The sequence below is a fragment of the Lepus europaeus genome, chromosome 5 (genome assembly GCF_033115175.1).
Source record: "Lepus europaeus isolate LE1 chromosome 5, mLepTim1.pri, whole genome shotgun sequence".
Classification (NCBI taxonomy): Eukaryota; Metazoa; Chordata; class Mammalia; order Lagomorpha; family Leporidae; genus Lepus; species Lepus europaeus.
The window spans coordinates 7,889,421-7,906,099 of NC_084831.1; the positions used below are offsets into that span (position 1 = coordinate 7,889,421).

The 16,679-nt window shown below is 62.5% G+C and overlaps 2 protein-coding genes across 2 annotated transcripts; one reads left to right on the forward strand and one right to left on the reverse strand.

The window, feature by feature from the left end:
* The first annotated feature begins 466 nt into the window (after positions 1 to 466).
* On the forward strand, positions 467 to 5,780 carry LOC133759429 (F-box only protein 6-like). Its single transcript, XM_062190441.1, has 6 exons — positions 467 to 566; positions 2,031 to 2,321; positions 3,717 to 3,843; positions 4,271 to 4,366; positions 5,126 to 5,261; positions 5,398 to 5,780. Exons 2-6 carry the CDS (start codon positions 2,057 to 2,059, stop codon positions 5,605 to 5,607), a joined length of 834 nt encoding a protein of 277 aa, XP_062046425.1. The 5' UTR covers positions 467 to 566; positions 2,031 to 2,056; the 3' UTR covers positions 5,608 to 5,780.
* A 2-nt stretch (positions 5,781 to 5,782) lies between these two features.
* On the reverse strand, positions 5,783 to 16,679 carry MAD2L2 (mitotic arrest deficient 2 like 2). Its single transcript, XM_062190442.1, has 9 exons — positions 16,637 to 16,679; positions 16,236 to 16,287; positions 16,026 to 16,144; positions 15,190 to 15,261; positions 14,692 to 14,792; positions 7,412 to 7,506; positions 6,846 to 6,919; positions 6,339 to 6,431; positions 5,783 to 6,147 (listed from the first exon to the last, which is right to left on the reverse strand). Exons 2-9 carry the CDS (start codon positions 16,273 to 16,275, stop codon positions 6,106 to 6,108), a joined length of 636 nt encoding a protein of 211 aa, XP_062046426.1. The 5' UTR covers positions 16,276 to 16,287; positions 16,637 to 16,679; the 3' UTR covers positions 5,783 to 6,105.

Consider the following 16,679-nt stretch of genomic DNA (forward strand, 5'->3'; position numbering starts at 1 on the left):
CAGGGGACACAGGAGCCCGAGCTTAGCAGAACCTGGGCCTCCGCCCAAACACCGGCCAGACATCCCACCGGGCAGCCCCCTCCCCCGCGGCTGCTGCCTGCCGCGGGGGGGGGGGGGAGGGGAGGGGGATCCTGTGGCTGCACCTGGCGGCCTCGGGTGCCCCTCGTGACGTGGGCAGTGCTTTACCGTCACTGGAGGAAGCCGGAGCATTTAGGTGGTGCCTGGCACCGGAGGTGCTCGGTGCTCGTCCAGTTTAATCAGCTTAAGAGTGCCCAAGATGAGGGCCTCAGCAGGGTAGGGCCACCCTGCCCCCAGGCTCTGTGGCGGCCGCTGGACCCAGCCCCCTTGCGCAGTGCACAGCCTGCGCAACCCTTGAGAGCTATCTGCAGTAGGTGCTGGAGAGAGAGGCGTCACCCTGTGAGTCATCGAGGCCTCGGCGCTGGCCCTGCGGGGCAGGCCCGCGGCTCGGGGCGGAGAGTGGGCCCCGCCTCTCTCGGCGGGGAGGAAGCGGTGCGAGGCGGGGCTGCTCGGCTTCCCCTGCAGAGCGGAGGAAGCCCGGGGAGGAGGTGAGCTCCAGCGGCCGGCCGGGGAGTGGGGCCTGGGGAGACAGGCTCCCGGCGGGGCGCTGGCGGCCGGCCCGACCCGACGCGGGCAGCTGGCGGCGCGTGACGCGGGCGGGGCGGGGCGGCGGCGCGGCGCAGGCCGCAGGCTCCAGGCCGGCCGGGGCTCCGGTCCGCAGGACCCGGCGAGGGTGGATCGGGGCCGCGCGCGAGGGAGGGCCCGGGGCCGGGGGCGCGGACCCAGGCCCGGGGTTCCGGGGCCGCCTGGGGGTCCCGCGCCCCCGTCGGGCCCTGCCTCCGACTGGGGCCTGGTCGCGGAGCCGCCGGGCCAGAGGAGTCACGAGACTTCCCGGCGCTGGGCCCGGCCCCAGCCTCAGCGGCCGCTTCCGAGAAATGGGCCCAGTAGGAAGGCGGGGGCGGGGCAGGGGGTCCGGGCCAGGGGCGCGGCCAGCTCGGGGCGCCGGCCCGTAGGGAGCCGGGGCTGTGAGTCAGTCCCTTGGGGCTGGCCTGGGCTTTTCCCCAAGGTGCCCCTGGATGGCCTCGGCCCCCCACCCCCACCCCCGCGAGGAGCGCCATAAAGTGAAACCGAGGGACTCTCCTGCGTGTTAGACGCCGGTGATTGGAGCCCAGTGGCTTGGGGGGCTCTACAATGCTTACAGAAGTCGCCCGTTTTTCAGGATCTGAAAGGCAGAGCGTGGGCGGGGTGTGGGTCTTCCACCTGCTGGCTCATTCCTCCAATGAGCAGCAGCCTGGACTTCCATGCAGGCCTCCCACTGCCTTCCCAGGCCACAGCAGAGAGCTGGACCTAAGTGGAGCAGCCGGGTCCCGAACCAGCACCCATATGGGATGGCGGCGCTGCAGGTGGAGGCTTAGCCTTCTACGCCACCCCCACCCAGGTTCATATTACCTTTAGGACAGGTTTACAGTCCAAAAAAGGAGACCTGGCCACGCTGGCTGTTTCTGTTTCCCATCACAGCACTTTCCACAAACACCCAGTTGTCCTGCTTGGTTTGTCTGCACCAAGCGGGAACACTGCCCCCCCCCCCCAGCTCGGCGCCCACCCTTATCTTCTGGGGAGGAGACCTCCGGACTATTCGGATCTGATTCCTGCCGGAGCTGCACCTGGAGGCCAGGGCGTGGCATCTGCAAGTTTTCCAGAAGCTCCAGGGGGGGAGGCGGCCCACCACCTCGGAACCAGCCCCGCCCTGGAACGTAGACTGTTCTAACAATGAACGGCACCGCAAGCCCCTCGGCTGGAATCCTGGGCTTGAAGAGTAGGCAGCTGTGGGCGGGGCTTACTTCCCCTAAAGGCGTGAATTTGGGGGACCGTTTCCCCAGCGTGACGTGCAACTCCGTGTGTCCAGGACTTCCTGTGTCGTTTTCACAAAAGAGGAAACAGGACAGGGCAGGTGCCTGGGGATCGGAGAGTCCCCTGCCTGGCCAGGGCTCCTGACTGCTGTCCCCCGACAGGCCAGCGCGGCCCCGCCCGCCCGGCCATGGCGGTGGTCAGCATCAACGCGCTGCCCGAGACCATCCTGCTGGAGCTGTTCACGCACGTGCCCGCCCGCCAGCTCCTGCTGCACTGCCGCCCGGTCTGCAGCCTCTGGCGGGACCTCATCGACCTGGCCACCCTCTGGAAGCGCAAGTGCCTGCGCGAGGGCTTCGTCACCGAGGCCTGGGACCAGCCCGTGGCCGACTGGAAGATCTTCTACTTCCTGCGCAGCCTCCAGAGAAACCTGCTGGACAACCCCTGCGCTGAAGGTGGGCTGGGGGCTTGGGGGAGGGGAGAGGCTGCCTCTGCACTTGCCAGTCCCCGGGGGAGTGCTCCCTGGGCTCTGTGTGCCTCAGGTCGGCCTGGAGGCCTGCCCCAACCCCGTGTGTGAAGACCAGGGCCGTCACCCTCACTTGGCACCCCTGGCCTGCAGTTACCTTACTCCTTCTTCCCTCTGCTACAAACATCAAGTTCCAAGGATCTGGAGGATCTCACCCGCCCCCCTCTCCAGGGGCCGTCACGCAGCAGGTCTCACACATGCCCATGGAGTGGACACTGCAGACCCACCTGACCCGGGGTCAGGCCTGCCCCTCAGGTCTTCACTGCCCACCCGGGACAGCCAGTGTGCCCATTGCTCAGATGAAGGAAGTGAGGATCTGGAAGTGGCTGCAGACACGTGCTCTCTGCCAGGGTGTCCTCGCTTCGCGTGTCTGGCGTTTACTGCGATCCGGGGCCACAGCAGGGGTGAACGGGCCCTCGTTCTATCTAGAACCCCTTTCCTGTGCACGTTCCGTCCTCACTGTGGTCCCGGAAGGTGGCCGATTTGTGAGGGCTCCAGCTCACAGATGGGGCACTCTAGACCCAGAGACCCAGGACTGCCTCCGACCCCTGAGGCTCCTTAGACAATGGCCGGACACTCGATCTCCCTGCCTGCCCCAGATCCTGTGAGAAGCTGCGGCCAAGCCTCCAGCTCAGCTCACCCGGCCCCACAGAGCCGGCCTGCTCCTTCCCTCCCCCGCCTCGCCTCACAGGGGGCCGTGGCCCCAGCACTGGCCAGCCCGGCCCTGCTGGGCTCTCCTCTGGGGGACTCTGGCCAGCGCCAGCCCAGCTCCTCCAGTTCTCTACTGGGGGACCCCGGGCACCCAGGAAACAGGTGTGGCCTCCTGACGGGAGGACCAAGCAGTTATTTTGGAAAAGCCCCAGTGATGGTTCAGCGGCCTTGGGGAGAAGCAGTGTTGCTGCCGGAGGTCCTGCCACCCACAGCCTGGAGGACACCACCCCCTGCCCCGGGCGCCTGGCGTCTGACCTGGCTCCCTGGGACCCCGAGGTGCTGGCTGTGGCCCTGCCGGGGCCTCCCTCCAGGGAGGCGGCTGCCTCCGCAGGGTTAGACGCACCATCACGGGCTTTTTGAGGACTGAAACTTGTGTATTTCCCAGAGCCCCACAGCAACCGAGAAGGAAGGAAAGGGTTGGCAGAGGGTCCCTGGTGGTGGCCTGTGTCCCGGCCAAGTCACTCGGGCAGGGAGGGAGGGAGCAGGCCCTGGCCGGGAGTGGGCTGGAGGGGAGCCCTGAGGCAAGGTGCCCCTGAAAAGGAACAAGCTGGTTGACCATCCACAGCCTGGGCCCGAGCGGCTTTAAACTCCCACCTGGCTCCGTCTTCCCTAGACGGGCTGAGGGCCTGGCAGATCGACTCCAATGGAGGAGACGAGTGGCAGGTGGAAAGCTGCCCTGGAGCTCACGGGACCAACTTCCCCGACCCCACAGTCAAGAAGTACTTTGTTACTTCCTACAGGTGAGAGACTCAGCGAGCAGGCCACCCTCTCCGACCCCTGGAACCATGGGCCTAAATGTGCCTCTCTGGGCAGCCAGGGAGGGGTTCCCGCCCCACCCCAGCCTACCACTTCTGGAGCCGGTACACTGGGCGGCTTCTCAGTGGCTGGGTGACCTGCAAGGCAGTGAGATCAAGGAGGCCCAGGGGCCCATGCTGGATGTCCACAGGTGTCCCTACCTTGGACAGGAAGTGCAGTGCACCCTCGGTGCCCTGGAGACAGGGCCTCTGGAGTGGTACCAGGTGCTGCCCAGGCACAAGTGGGTCAGCACCAGCCACGCTGGGCCTGCAGCGTTTAGGGGACACTCCCGGGCCCCGGGGGCTGCCGGGTCTGGCAAGGAGGGGCCGTGCAGTCCCAGCTCGGAACACAAGCCTTGCCCTCTGCCCCCAGCATGTGCCTCAAGTCCCAGCTGGTGGACCTCAAGGCCCACGGCTACTGGGAGGAGCTGCTAGACAAGGTCCGGCCCGACATCGTGGTCAGGGACTGGTGAGTGGGGCCCTGGGCTACCTGTCCCCATCCCCTCCTGCCCTTCCTGCTGGCTGGGTGAGAAAACCCACAGCAAGTACCCTCCGCGTACCTGCCCTCGCTCTCCCAGCAGCACCTCTCGGCCTCCCCAGCCCTGTGTGACGTGGCCAGCAGGCTGCACGTGAGGCCCGGAGCCAGAGGACACCAGCCCCAGGGAGGGGCTGAGGGGAACTGCACAGCCTTCTCACCTGGGTGCCTCCCTGGCCCCGTACCCTCTCCACCCCCCAGCTCTCCCCAAGTTCTATACAAGGCCCCTGGCTTGACCCATAGCAGAGGCAGGATCCAGTTCTAGCCAGGCCCCAGCACCACCACACTGAGGGTGGAGGGGTGAGGCCTGAGGGGTACACAGCACTGCGCCAGCCCCCACCACACAGAACAGTCCCCTGCCGCCCTAACCTTCCACTAAACCCCCCAGTGCGGTGCACCTAGGTCCAGGGGATGCAGCCTGCACAGACCGGGCCTCTGTCTCTGTAGACAGCCTTTGAATTTTGAGATCACGTCTTCTGTGGACCACCCCAAAGAGTTGCCGCTTTTCTCAGCTGGGGTAACTGAGGCCCAGCAGGGAGACACTGCTGAAGCCAGCTGGGCCTCCCGGACCGAGCAGAAGGGAGCAAGCTCAGGGCAGCGAAGCTCTGAGCCCGGGTATGGGCCTGCCCCCTGCGCCACGCCCAGCACAGGCCCTGGTGGCCTGGCGCGCAGCTCTAAGCCGGCCCTCCCCAGGTTTGCCGCCAGGGCAGACTCCGGCTGCTCCTACCACCTCCGGGTCCAGCTGACCTCCGCCGACTACATCGTCTTGGCCTCCTTTGAGCCCCCGCCAGTGACCATCCATCAGTGGAACGATGCTGCGTGGACAGAGGTGAGACCTTGGCTGCTTGCTGCGGCCCACCTACCTCTCCCGGCCTGGAACGCCCGCTGCTCTCGGGTCCAGAGTCCCTGCCTCCCGCCTAAGCAGTGTCTCCCAGGTGACCTGGCCTCCCCCACCCCACACCCAGGTTTCCCACACCTTCTCGGACTACCCCCCCGGCGTCCGCCACATCTTCTTCCAGCACGGAGGCAAGGACACGCAGTTCTGGGCGGGCTGGTACGGGCCCCGAGTCACCAACAGCAGCATCATCATCAGCTATAAGACCAGGAACCCGGCCCCCTCCACGGCTCAGCCTGAGACGCTGCCGCCCCCCGCACCTGGCCACCACGGGCCCTGATGACTGCCAGTGCCCACTGACAGCCAGAGGTCCCCTCCAGCCAGGAGCTCAGCCTGTGGTGGGCAGGGGGCAGTGAGGTCCCCGTTCTAGCCTCGAGCAAGCCCAGCAGCTGGGGTAGCTTCCTGTCACATAGCTGCCACACTCCACCCTAATAAATGTTTTCAGCGAAACCAGCTGGGGTCCCTCCCACTTCTGAGTGAGAGCCCGGCGCAGCCCTTGGGGCCCCTTTATTGAAACAACTCACAGCACAGTATGGAGACAGCGTTGGCTGGCTGGAGCCCAGGAGGCTGAGAAGCCGAGGTCCCAGCATCCCTCATGGCCCCTGGGGAGGCTTCCTCCGGGAAGGCCACCAGCCCCAGCAGCCCTGGGCAGGAGGGGGCGGTCCGTCCACGGAGGCCATAAGAGCACTTGGAGTCAGGGGGGCCCTGCAGCGCTGCCCGAGGCTGGGGGCCCCCAAAGTCTCACAGTTGTGGCATGAACGGGGTGGCAGGTGCACCCTCAGCTGCTTTTCTGAGCTCGCTCTTCCACGTAGAGCTGCATCTGATGGACAGAATCAAACAGCCTCAGCTGGGTGCCAGCTCTGGAGGGGCAGGCAGGGCAGCAAGCTCTGGGAGGTGCTCCTCCCGCCTTCCCCCTCCCACAGGGCCGAGGCGGCGGGGACTGGCCGCCTGGCTCTCCCCTCCAAGCCCTGCTCTGCAAGGCCGAACCTCCAAGCAGCCCCTGCAGCTCACCTTCAGAATGTCCGACGTCATGGTCTTCAGGGGTATCAGCCGGGGGTCATGCATGTGGACATCCTGCTCGTCGGCCAGGATCCATGGGAAATCCTAGGAGGCAGCCCAGGTGAGGGGTGGAAGGGGCCCGGTCCTGGCCCACCCTCACTCTGCTGCCCTCCCCTCCAGAGCTGGGGTCCTGAGACTTGAGGAGCAAAGGAATTCTCAGGGGCCTGTTTGGCAATGCAGATTCCCTGGCCCCACCCGCGAGGCTGAGCGTAGATCCCCGCTGGCGCTGGGACCCCAGAGGATTTCACAAGCCCAGGCGCTGATTCCAGAACCGGTGGACAGAGGCCCCTCTGTGGAGAACCCACCCCCGTCACCACTGGGTGCCCGCAGGAGCAGTGACCAGGTGTGTGGCCAGGCAGTCCACACACAGGAGGACCTGCAGGGTGCCAGGCGCTGGCCGCCGCCCATGCCCCTGCCCAGCGGGGACAGAGGCGCTATGAGCCCCCTCTAGCCTCTCACCTTGATGACCTGGATCTTCTCCATGTTGCGAGTGGCAGCTTCTCGCGTGTGCACCAGGACTGTGAAGGTGCAGCCTGGAGGGGAGAGCTTGGTCAGGGCTAAGCAGCCCCGCCTGGCCGCCTCCAGCCCCACAGGGTGTGAACCGCGTGCTAAGAGAAGGCACAGCCCGGGGCTGGCGTTGTGGCCCTGACCCTGCAGCCCACACGAGCTCCCTGCAAATGCACCTGGGAAAAGAGAGGAAGATGGCCCAAGTGCGTGGGCCCCTGCCACCCACGTGGGAGACCCAGATGAAACTCCTGGCTTCAGCCTGGCACGGCCCTGGCCATTGTGGCCATCTGGGGAGTGAACCAGCAGATGGGGAGATCTCTTACTCTCCTCTCTGGAACCCTGCCTCTCAGACATCTTTTAAAAAAGGGCACAGTCCCCAGGGAGACTGCAGCCAGGTGGCATCGATGGGGAACCTTCCTGGAGGAGACGGGTTCCCAGGTGCTGAGGGGCAGGGAGAGCCAAGGCTGCTGCAGCCAAACGGGGGGCGGGGACCCGTGGGGGGGACAGGAGCGGCCCACCTGGGGGGTTGTGGTCCAGCACGGCGTCACACACGCTGATCTTCAGGATGAAGGCTCGCAGCAGCTGCTCCACGTGAGACAGCAAGGAGTCGGAGCTGGGAAGGAAGAAGGAGCCTCCGTGACGCGGTGCCCTCCTTCCCCCTGGCAGGTCACCCCCGGAAGCAGACTGGGGACCCAGGGCCCTGCGGCACCCCCCGGAGTCGCCCGCTCCCGGCGGCGCTGACCCTGCCACACAGGATGACTGCGGTCACCACACCTTTCTGAGGGGGGACAGCCCAGCCAGGTGCCCCGGGGGGCCGCTCACAGAGAGCAGCAGAGGACGTTGTAGGCAGCTCCAAGCCCAGTCCCCTGACCATGCACACAAGCACAACACCCCACCTCCCACCGTTCCTGGGCGGATGAGCCTTGCCACGGCTACAGGGGGCCACCTGCTGCCCTGGTCCAGGATCTCATCGTAAGTTACCCTGATAAACCCTTCTCTCACATGGAATGTCCTTTTTTTTTTTTTTTTTTAACATTTTAACCTTATTTGAAAGGTAGAGACAAGACACATACACAAATCTTCCATCCACTGCTTCACTCCCCAGAGGCACCCAACGGCTGGGGCTGGGCCAGCCTAACCCAGAATTCAGTCTGGGTCTCCCATGGGTGGCAGGGCATGAGCACTGATAGGCATTAGCAAGTGGAGCCAGAACTGGAACCCAGGCTCTGACACGGGACAGAGGTGTTTCAAACAGGGTCTTCACAGCCGCACCAAACACCAGCCCCGGGAGCTTCCCCGGTTAGCTGCCGCGCAGACCAGTTACCACGGCAGGGTCTGGCTGCCCAACAGCCCCTTGCTGCCTTCTCCCCGTAATGACCACGCAGGGGAGAGCCCCGGGAGCCACGACCACTAGGACTGTGGGCGACTGCACGTGGGCTGAACCGGCGGCTCCGACCAGTCCCCCGAAGCAGCAAGGCAGGAAAGGCGGCCCTCTGGCTGGGCACTCCCCGCCGCAACACCAGAGGTGGCGGGATTATGCTGGCGGAGACCAAAGGAAACACAGACCGAGGGCAGCGCCCCACCCACGGGAGGCCTCCCCAGGACAGACAGACAGCATCCTGCTGGGCTCAGCGCACTTTCAGAGCAGCTGCAAGCTACTTACCAGGCTCTGCCCAGAAATCAAGGTTACTAAGAGTAAGGGGGAAAATGTAATCAATATGCAGTAAATAAAAATAAGAGTAGGGGCTGGTGTGGCACAACTGGTTAGGCTGCTACCTTGCTGACACCAGCATCCCACATGAACTCTGGAGTCCCGGCTGCTCCACTTCCCATCCAGCTCCCTGCTAGCGTGCCTGGGGAAGCAGCGGAAGATGCTCCAAGTACTGAGCACCTGCCACCCACACAGGAGACTCCACAGAGTGCCTGGCTCCTGGCTTCAGCGTAGCCCAGCCCTGGCTGTTGCGGCCATTTGGGGAGTGAGCCAGAGGATCTCTATCTCTCCTTCTCTAACTCTGCCTTTCAAATAAATCTTTCAAGTAAGTGAATCTGCCAGTTCAGCCCACGTGCAGTCACCCACAGTCCTAGTCTTTGGCTCCTGGGGCTCTCCCCCGCGTCGTCATCACAGAGAGAAGGCAGCAGCCAAACCCTGCCGTGGTAACTGGTCTGCACAGCAGCTAACCGGGTCCACCGGCTCCTCGTGGAAGTCCCTTCCCTCCGCCATGACAGCCCAAGGCAGGCACAGGGGTGCGTTTCCTCTGCCCCTGTGCAGCTGTACACACTGAAATAAATCTATCTTTATAAGTAAATCTTTATTTGAAAGGCAAACTTACAGAGAGAAAGAGATCTTCTATCCACAGGTTCACTCCCCAAATGGCCACAACAGCCAGGCCTGGGCCAGGCTGAAGTCAGGAGCCAGGAGCTTCTTCTGGATCTCCTACATGGTACAAGGGCCCAGCGTCTTGGGCCCTCCTCTGCTGCTTTCTCAGGCACATTAGCAGGGAGTTGGATCGGAAGTGGAGCAGGGAGCACCTGAACCAATGCCCATAAGGAATGCCGGCACTGTAGGCGCCAGTTTACCACAGTGCCAGCCCCAATAATTCTTTTTTAAAAAGCTAAAAATAAAACAATTCCACCTATGAATTGGTAAGTGAAGTTATAGGATATAAGAGATGTGTTTTGGTTAAGGGGAAAAGTAACTTGTGTTTAATTTTGATGCCTTCTGCTGGCTTTTAAGTTATTCATTTACTTACTTGAAAAGCCGACCGACAAACAGGGAGACAGAGGGAGATCTTCCCGTCTCTTGTTTGCTCCCTGAAGGCCCCCAACAGCCAAGACTGGGCCAGGCCAAAGCCAGGAGCCCAGGACCCCACCCCGGTTCCCCACTGAGTAGCTGGGCTCACGTCACTGCCTCCCAGCACGTTAGAAGAAAGCTGGATAGGATGCAGAGATGGGACTCGATCCCAGGCACTCCAATATGGGATCCCACGTGGTGGCTTAACCCACTGCACCACAATGGCCACCCACAAAGAGTAATTTTTGTCCTAAAGTAAGATGGTAGGGCTGGCGCTGGGCCGCAGCAGGTTAAGCCCATGTTTGCAACGTCCACATCTCATATCAAAGTGCAGATGCACTTCCCAGGTGCTCCGGTTCCAATTGGCTCCCTGCCAAAGCACCTGGGAAGGCAGCAGCAGGTGACCCGGGGACTTGGGCCCCTGCACCCCTGCGAGAGACCCGGATGGAGCTCCAGGATCCTGGCTTTGATCCGCCCCTGGCCTGGCTGTTACGACCATTTGGGGAGTGAACCAGCAGGTGGAAGATTTCTTTCTCTGCCTTTCAAGTAAATAAATAAACCTTAAAAATAAAGTACAATGACTGTTGTTCCAGAAGGAGAAAGAGGGAAAGCTGAGGGCAAACGATGAAGAAGCCTCAGGAGTCTATAGAAGGAGGATTAGGAGACGGATCTTGGTGGTCCGGCTGGCTGAGGTTTGAAGCGAATTATTTATACAATTTTCTAAGAATTGAGCATTAATATCAAAGGTACACTAACGCCAAACTAGCATTGGTCCCCTGGGTTAAAGTAACACATTTTTCTTAAAATCCTGTGGCTGGCACTGTGGCACAGCAGGTTAAGCTGCCATCTGCAGCGCTGGCATCCAACACGGGCACCAGTTCGAGTCCCAGCTGCTCCACTTCTGATCCAGCTCCCTGCTAATGTGTCTGGGAAAGCAGCAGAAGATGGAACAACTGCTTGGGCCCCTGGGCCCACATGGGAGACCTGGAAGGAGCTCCTGGTTCCTGGCTTCAGATCAGCCCAGCTCTGGTCATTGCAGCCATTTGGGGAGTGAACCAGCGGATGGAAGATCTGTCTCCACCTCTCTCCTCTCTCTGTAACTCGGCCTTTCAAATAAATAAATAAATAAATAAGCCTTCTTTTCTCCCCTACCTGTTCTAGGGGCATTTGGGGTTGTGGGATGGGACCCTGACTCAGATTGCCATGCACCTGGGGGTCTGGTGAGACAAAGGTTAGGCCTGGCAACTGCTGATAAAGTTCAAGACTATCTCACTGCCGCTACAGCAAAGGAGTGGCAGGTGAAACACAATGGGCACAAAGAGATGAGGCCTGCTCTCCTGGAAAGAGAGCTGCCCTGGAAGACCAAGCCCACCGTAAAACAGGGACGATGTCCAGGCCGTGATGCCAAGGGTCCACCGTGAGCTGGACAAGACTGAGATGGGAGCTGGGGCAATGACGATGCAGACTGAGACCCGCTGCACGGGACAGGCAGTCCAGGGCTGGACTCAAAGCCCTGAGGTGCCACAGCACCTGCAGCTGCCACCCCCCTCCCCCCATCCCTGCAGGCAACAGGGCTGACAGCAAACTAGGACAGCCTTCATGCCAACAGACGCAGGCCCTCTCGGTGCCTGAACAAGGGCTCCGGTCTCAGCTGCGGAGCTGACAGAGCTCCCAGCAGCCAGGGGCGTCGCTGTTTCACGCGCACAGACACTAAGGCAGGACAGGGACGGTCAAGCGGGGACTTGGGGTTTGATCCTGGGGTGGATCGGCTATTTCCTGCTACAATGTGAGGTGCCCCTGGCCCCCTAATTGGTCCCTAACAATCCTGGTGACAGAGGACCTGGGGGCACCACCGCTGCCGACTGGGCTCAGGGGAGCACCCTGGGGGCACTGAGGTTGGCCTCCTGTGTTGGATGCCGCTGCCCAGGGCCCCAGCTGCCGCTGCCCAGGAGGTTTCCTAACAAATGATGCTAGCGGTGTAGTCCCAGGAGACGGTGCAAGTTCGCAGTACAAGTCCCTACTAAACATTTAGCACTCGGATGCTTCTTCCACTAGGGCTCTGGGTAAGAAAAAGAAACAGACTGATTGGTATTGTCATTACCACGGTCATCTTTTCTCTCTGTTCGTTCACGTGCCTCTGTGATAGCTGTAGACTTTACAAGCCAAAGAGCCTCACGATATGCCAACAAGACAACGCTAGAAACCTGTCACGTGGGGCTGGCCCTGTGGCGCAGTGGGTAAGCTGCCACTGGTGATGCCGGCATCCCACATGGGAGTGCAGGTTCAAGTCCCGCCTGCTCCTCTTCTGATCCAGCTCCCTGCTGATGCACTTGGACAATGGCCCAAGTGCTTGGACCCCTGTCAACCATGTGAGAGCCCTGGATGGAGCTCCTGGCTCCAGCCTGGTCCAGATCTGACTATTGTGGCCATGTGGGGAGTGAAGCAATGATGGAAGATCAATGTCTCAGTCTCTGCCCCCACCCCCACCCCCATCACTGTGCCTTTAAAATAAATTAGTAAATCTTAAGGAAGAAAAACAAAACGCCCAAACCCTCCCAGGCTCAGGGACACGTGAGATCATAAGCAGCTGCTGCAAGGGCGAAACACCTAGACACCACATCCTCTCTCGCGGACTCTCCCTCCCTCTTGGCCCCTGCCTCTGCCGGGAAAACGGGGTCCTTGTCACATTCACTGTTGCCCTGAGATGGGGCTGCAGGCCCTGCCTGATCGCGGCTCGGAGGCCTTCATGGAAGAATGGTGGGCACGACCGCACGAGCTCCCGTGTGTCAGGGCAGGGGGATCACAGCAAACCTCCGTGACTCCAGCTGGAGCCGCCTGCTCTCAGAGTGACCCTGGCCCTGCTGGCCCACTCCCTAGCCACACAGGATGCCTGCGGTCACCACGAACGCAGCTCCCTGACCAGGCATAAGCACAACACCTCGCCTCTCCCCTCCCCCACTCCGCGGTGGAATACGTGGGTAAGCCTGGCCACAGCCAGGGCCGCCGGCCACCCTGGTCTGCGATGCCCCAGCACTCTCCTCTGCTCCCACACAAAGCGTCCGTCTTCATCCTTTGGTCTCAGGATTCCTGGGCTGGGGTGGGGGAGCATTACGAGCCCCACCCACCAACACCACACCCGGACAGCTTCTAGGACCCAGCCCATGTCAGAGTGAGAGGGAGGGGCCCGGGGGCCTCCGGGGTGTTTGTAAATCACCAGGATGCCAAGCCAGGAGGGAGGGGTTTATGTGAACTCACAGGGCCAGTGGGGACAAGCTCCTGACCTCCCCACAGGAAGCATGGGCGGACGCTAACACCTGTGCACAAGGTCAACCTCAGCTGCCTATGGGCCGGGCGCTTGCCTGGGAAACCAGGACATCGGTCAGCGTCCTGGCTTGCCCCCCACCAGGGCACCCCGGGAGGCCATGCCATTGCCCTGGACCTTGGTCTCTGCAGCTTGGGACAGACATTCAGAGGCTGTGACTTCCCAGGTGACACAGGAGGGTGTCCGTGTGACCGGGGCCACCAAGGCCAGCGTGGGCCAGCCACGCCCCAGCGGCTGACAGGCTGAGGCCTAGCCGGGCAGGCACAGCTGGCGTTTTCTCCTCCATCAAGGTATTCAGGGCTGCCAGGAAGGGCCAGGGCAGGGCGGTGTGTGGCTCAGCAGGTTAAGCCGCCGCATGCTATGCCGGGATCCCATATTGCAGCACCAGTTTTGAGTCCTGGCTGCTCTGCCTCTAACCCAGCTCCCTACTAATCCACCTGGGAAAGCAGGAGGATTGGCCAAGTACTCGGGTTCTTACAACCCACACAGGAGACCCAGATGCAGTTCCCAGCTCCTGGCTTCAGCCTGGCCCAGCCCTGGCTGTTGCACCCATTTGGGGAGTGAACCAGCAGATGGAAGATCTCTCTCTGTCTCTCCTTCTCTCTTACTCTGACTTTCAAAAAAATAAACACATCTTTTTAAAGAATTTTATTTATTTGAAAGTCAGGGTTACAGAGAAATCTTCCATCCACTGGGTCACTCACCAGATGGCCGCAATGGCCAGGAGCCAGGAACTTCTTCCAGGTCTCCCACACATTTGGGCCATCCTCCACCGCTTTTCCCAGGCCATCCAGCAGGGAACTGTATGAGAAGTGGAGCAGCTGGGACCCAAACTGGTGCCCATATGGGATGCCAGTGTTGCAGGTGGTGGCTTAAACCTCTGTGCCACAATGCTGGCCCCTCCAAGAAATATCTTTTTTTTTTTTTTTTTGACAGGCAGAGTGGACAGTGAGAGAGAGAGACAGAGAGAAAGGTCTTCCTTTACCATTGGTTCAACCCCCAATTGCCACTGTGGCCAGCGTGCTGCGGCCAGCGCACTGCGCTGATCCGAAGCCAGGAGCCAGGTGCTTCTCCTGGTCTCCCATGCGGGTGCAGATCCCAAGCACTTGGGCCATCCTCCACTGTACTCCCGGGCCACAGCAGAGAGCTGGACTGGAAGAGGAGCAACTGGGACAGAATCTGGCGCCCCAACCGGGACTAGAACCCAGTGTGCTGGCGCCTCAAGGTGGAGGATTAGCCTATTGAGCCGCAGCGCCGGCACCAAAGAAATATCTTTTAAAAAAGGAAATAAATAGGGGCCAGCGCTGTGGTGCAGCGGGTTAACGCCCTAGCCTGAAGTGCTGGCATCCCATATGCGCGCCGGTTCTAGTCCCGGCTGCTCCACTTTCGATCCAGCTCTCTGCTGTGGCCTGGGAAAGCAGTAGAAGATGGCCCAGGTCCTTGGGCCCCTGCATCCGCGTGGAAGACCCAGAAGAAGTTTCTGGCTCCTGGCTTCAGATCGGCACATCTCCAGCGGTTGCAGTCAATTGGGGAGTGAACCAGAGGATGGAAGACCTCTCTCTCTGCCTCTCCTCTCTGTGTAACTCAGACTTTCAAAAAAAGAAAGAAAGAGCGAGCGGGAGCCAAGGGGCCGACTACTAGGGACCTCACGCCAGTGAGCAGGAGGGGTGGGGGCAGCAGCTCACCTGATGGACAGCAGCGGAGGCTGGGTGATCTCAAAGACGAATTTCTCCACTGGGCGGTGCTCTTTATCCAAAATCACCACCACCACTTTCTCCACGTCATTCTGCAAGGGCAGAATCCCCACTGCAGGGCCAGACAGCCGCTCCGCCCCACCCTCCCCACCCGAGGATGCTGGGACAGGCACACTCAGCTCTGGGCGGCTGTGGGGCCAAGGGGCCCCGAGCACCCAGAAAGGTCTGAGGCGTTCAAGTTGACAACCTGGGATGTGGAAGGTAGGGATGGGGGTCCTAGGAAACCCGAGACCAGGAAACCTGGAGCGGCCTGGCCCAGACAGAAGTTAGTGCGGGTGGAGGACAGCGACAGGCTCTGGGACAGCTCCACGAGGCTGAGGCACACTGCACGTGGCTCGCGTGGCCTGGGGCCCATCCCTGGGTGGCAGCAGGGAATGGCTTCCGCGGGTTAAGACCGCGAGGGGACGAGCTGGCCGGCAGGGCCCTCACCTTCTCCAGGAGCGGCTTGACGCAGTGCAGGGTGTCCTGGATGTACTGGTTCAGCTCCGGGTGACAGGACATCTGCACACAGCACACACCCGGGTGGCACGGATGGGGAAACGGACCTGCCACCCCGCCCCCAGCACCCTCCATGGAGCCCTACCCGAGACCCCGCCTCCCTTCACGGGGCTACGAGCCGTGAACCTCTGCGTGTGGAAGCAACGGCGAGGCTAGACTTAGCAGCAGGGCTCCCGCCCGAGTCGTGTGCACCCGGGATCTAGAACTCCAGCCAGACTTCGGGGAGGTAAGCCCTGGGCTGCTGTGCGGCCTCAGGCACACGGCTTCTCTGAGCTCCAGTGACTTCATCTGTGAAGATCTCAAGAAAAAGTGCTCACTTCCGTCTAAATAAGTGAACACCGACACGGCGGGCACACACAAGGGCCAATGATTGGCTTTTCCCTGTCTCTCCTTGAAGCCTCCACTACGTTCCCAGGGGCAGGCACTGCTGGGCCTGCCTTCCCACCTTAAACCACCCGCAGAGCTCAGGGTCCACGCGGGCAGGGGGGAGGTGCCAGAAATCTACACAATCCTCTCCAGACCCCAAGGTTCCCCGGCTCCAGGGGCTCTCCGAAGGCGCCCCGGCCCCAGGGCCGCTCTCTCCCCAGAGCCTGGTCCCCAACTTCCGGCGAGCAGGGACATCAGAGGCCCAAGGGCGGCTGCAGGGACCGCGAGGAGAGGGGCTGGGCCCGCCGGCGTTGGGGGGGGGGGGAATTCCCCTAAAAATCCCCCTTCCCCCCGCGCCGCGACTCCGGGGCGCACCGGCCCCAGCACCGCGCGGGGCTCACCTGCACCGGCACGTTGTATTTCTTGCGCTTCTGGAAGATGCCCACCGGGTAGACCTCGCGCACGTAGAGGATGAGGTGCACCGCCACCTCCAGGAACTCGCAGAGCACGTCGGCCACCACTGCGGACAGCACGCAGCCGGCCGCGCTCACGGGCGCTCGCGGACTCCCGCGACCCCCGGCCCCGGCCCCGCCCGCAGGCCCGGCCCCTACCTTGGCCAAAGTTGAGGTCCTGCCGCGTGAGCGTGGTCATCCTCCCCGCTCCCTGGGGTGGGCACACGGGCGGGGTGGGTCCACAGGCCCGAGAGCCCGGGCGCTCCCCCCCGCGTCGGCGGAGGCTCGGGGCACTGCGGCCCTCCCCACGCGGGGTCAGGGACGCCGACCCCGGAGCTCAGGGGGGCGGCAGCAGCGCCCCCGACCAGCCTCCGAGACCCGCAAAACCTGCGGGCCGCGGACGCAGAGGGAAACAGCCGGCGGCCAAGGGCCGAGCGCGCAGAGCGGGACGCGCCCGCGCTGGAAGAAAACCCCGCCCCGCGCGGAGCCGAGCGCCTCCCTGGTGGGAAACCTGCCCTCCTCCCTGCCCTCGGCACCGGCTCCGACCTCGGCTCCCGTACCGGTTCCGGTCGGGGCCCCCGGGCCGGGAGGCAGCGACCCGAC

Bases quoted from the DNA above. Each gene is read 5' to 3' on its own strand.
- MAD2L2 (XM_062190442.1), bottom strand. From the start codon at position 16,275: ATGACCACGCTCACGCGGCAGGACCTCAACTTTGGCCAAG. The intron at 15,262-16,025 runs GTGAGCCCCGCG...TGCTGTGTGCAG, and splicing joins AATACAACGTGCCGGTGCAG to ATGTCCTGTCACCCGGAGCT. The intron at 14,793-15,189 runs GTGAGGGCCCTG...CTGCCCTTGCAG, and splicing joins TCAAGCCGCTCCTGGAGAAG to AATGACGTGGAGAAAGTGGT.
- LOC133759429 (XM_062190441.1), top strand. From the start codon at position 2,057: ATGGCGGTGGTCAGCATCAACGCGCTGCCCGAGACCATCCTGCTGGAG. The intron at 2,322-3,716 runs GTGGGCTGGGGG...CGTCTTCCCTAG, and splicing joins GGACAACCCCTGCGCTGAAG to ACGGGCTGAGGGCCTGGCAG. The intron at 5,262-5,397 runs GTGAGACCTTGG...CCCCACACCCAG, and splicing joins ACGATGCTGCGTGGACAGAG to GTTTCCCACACCTTCTCGGA.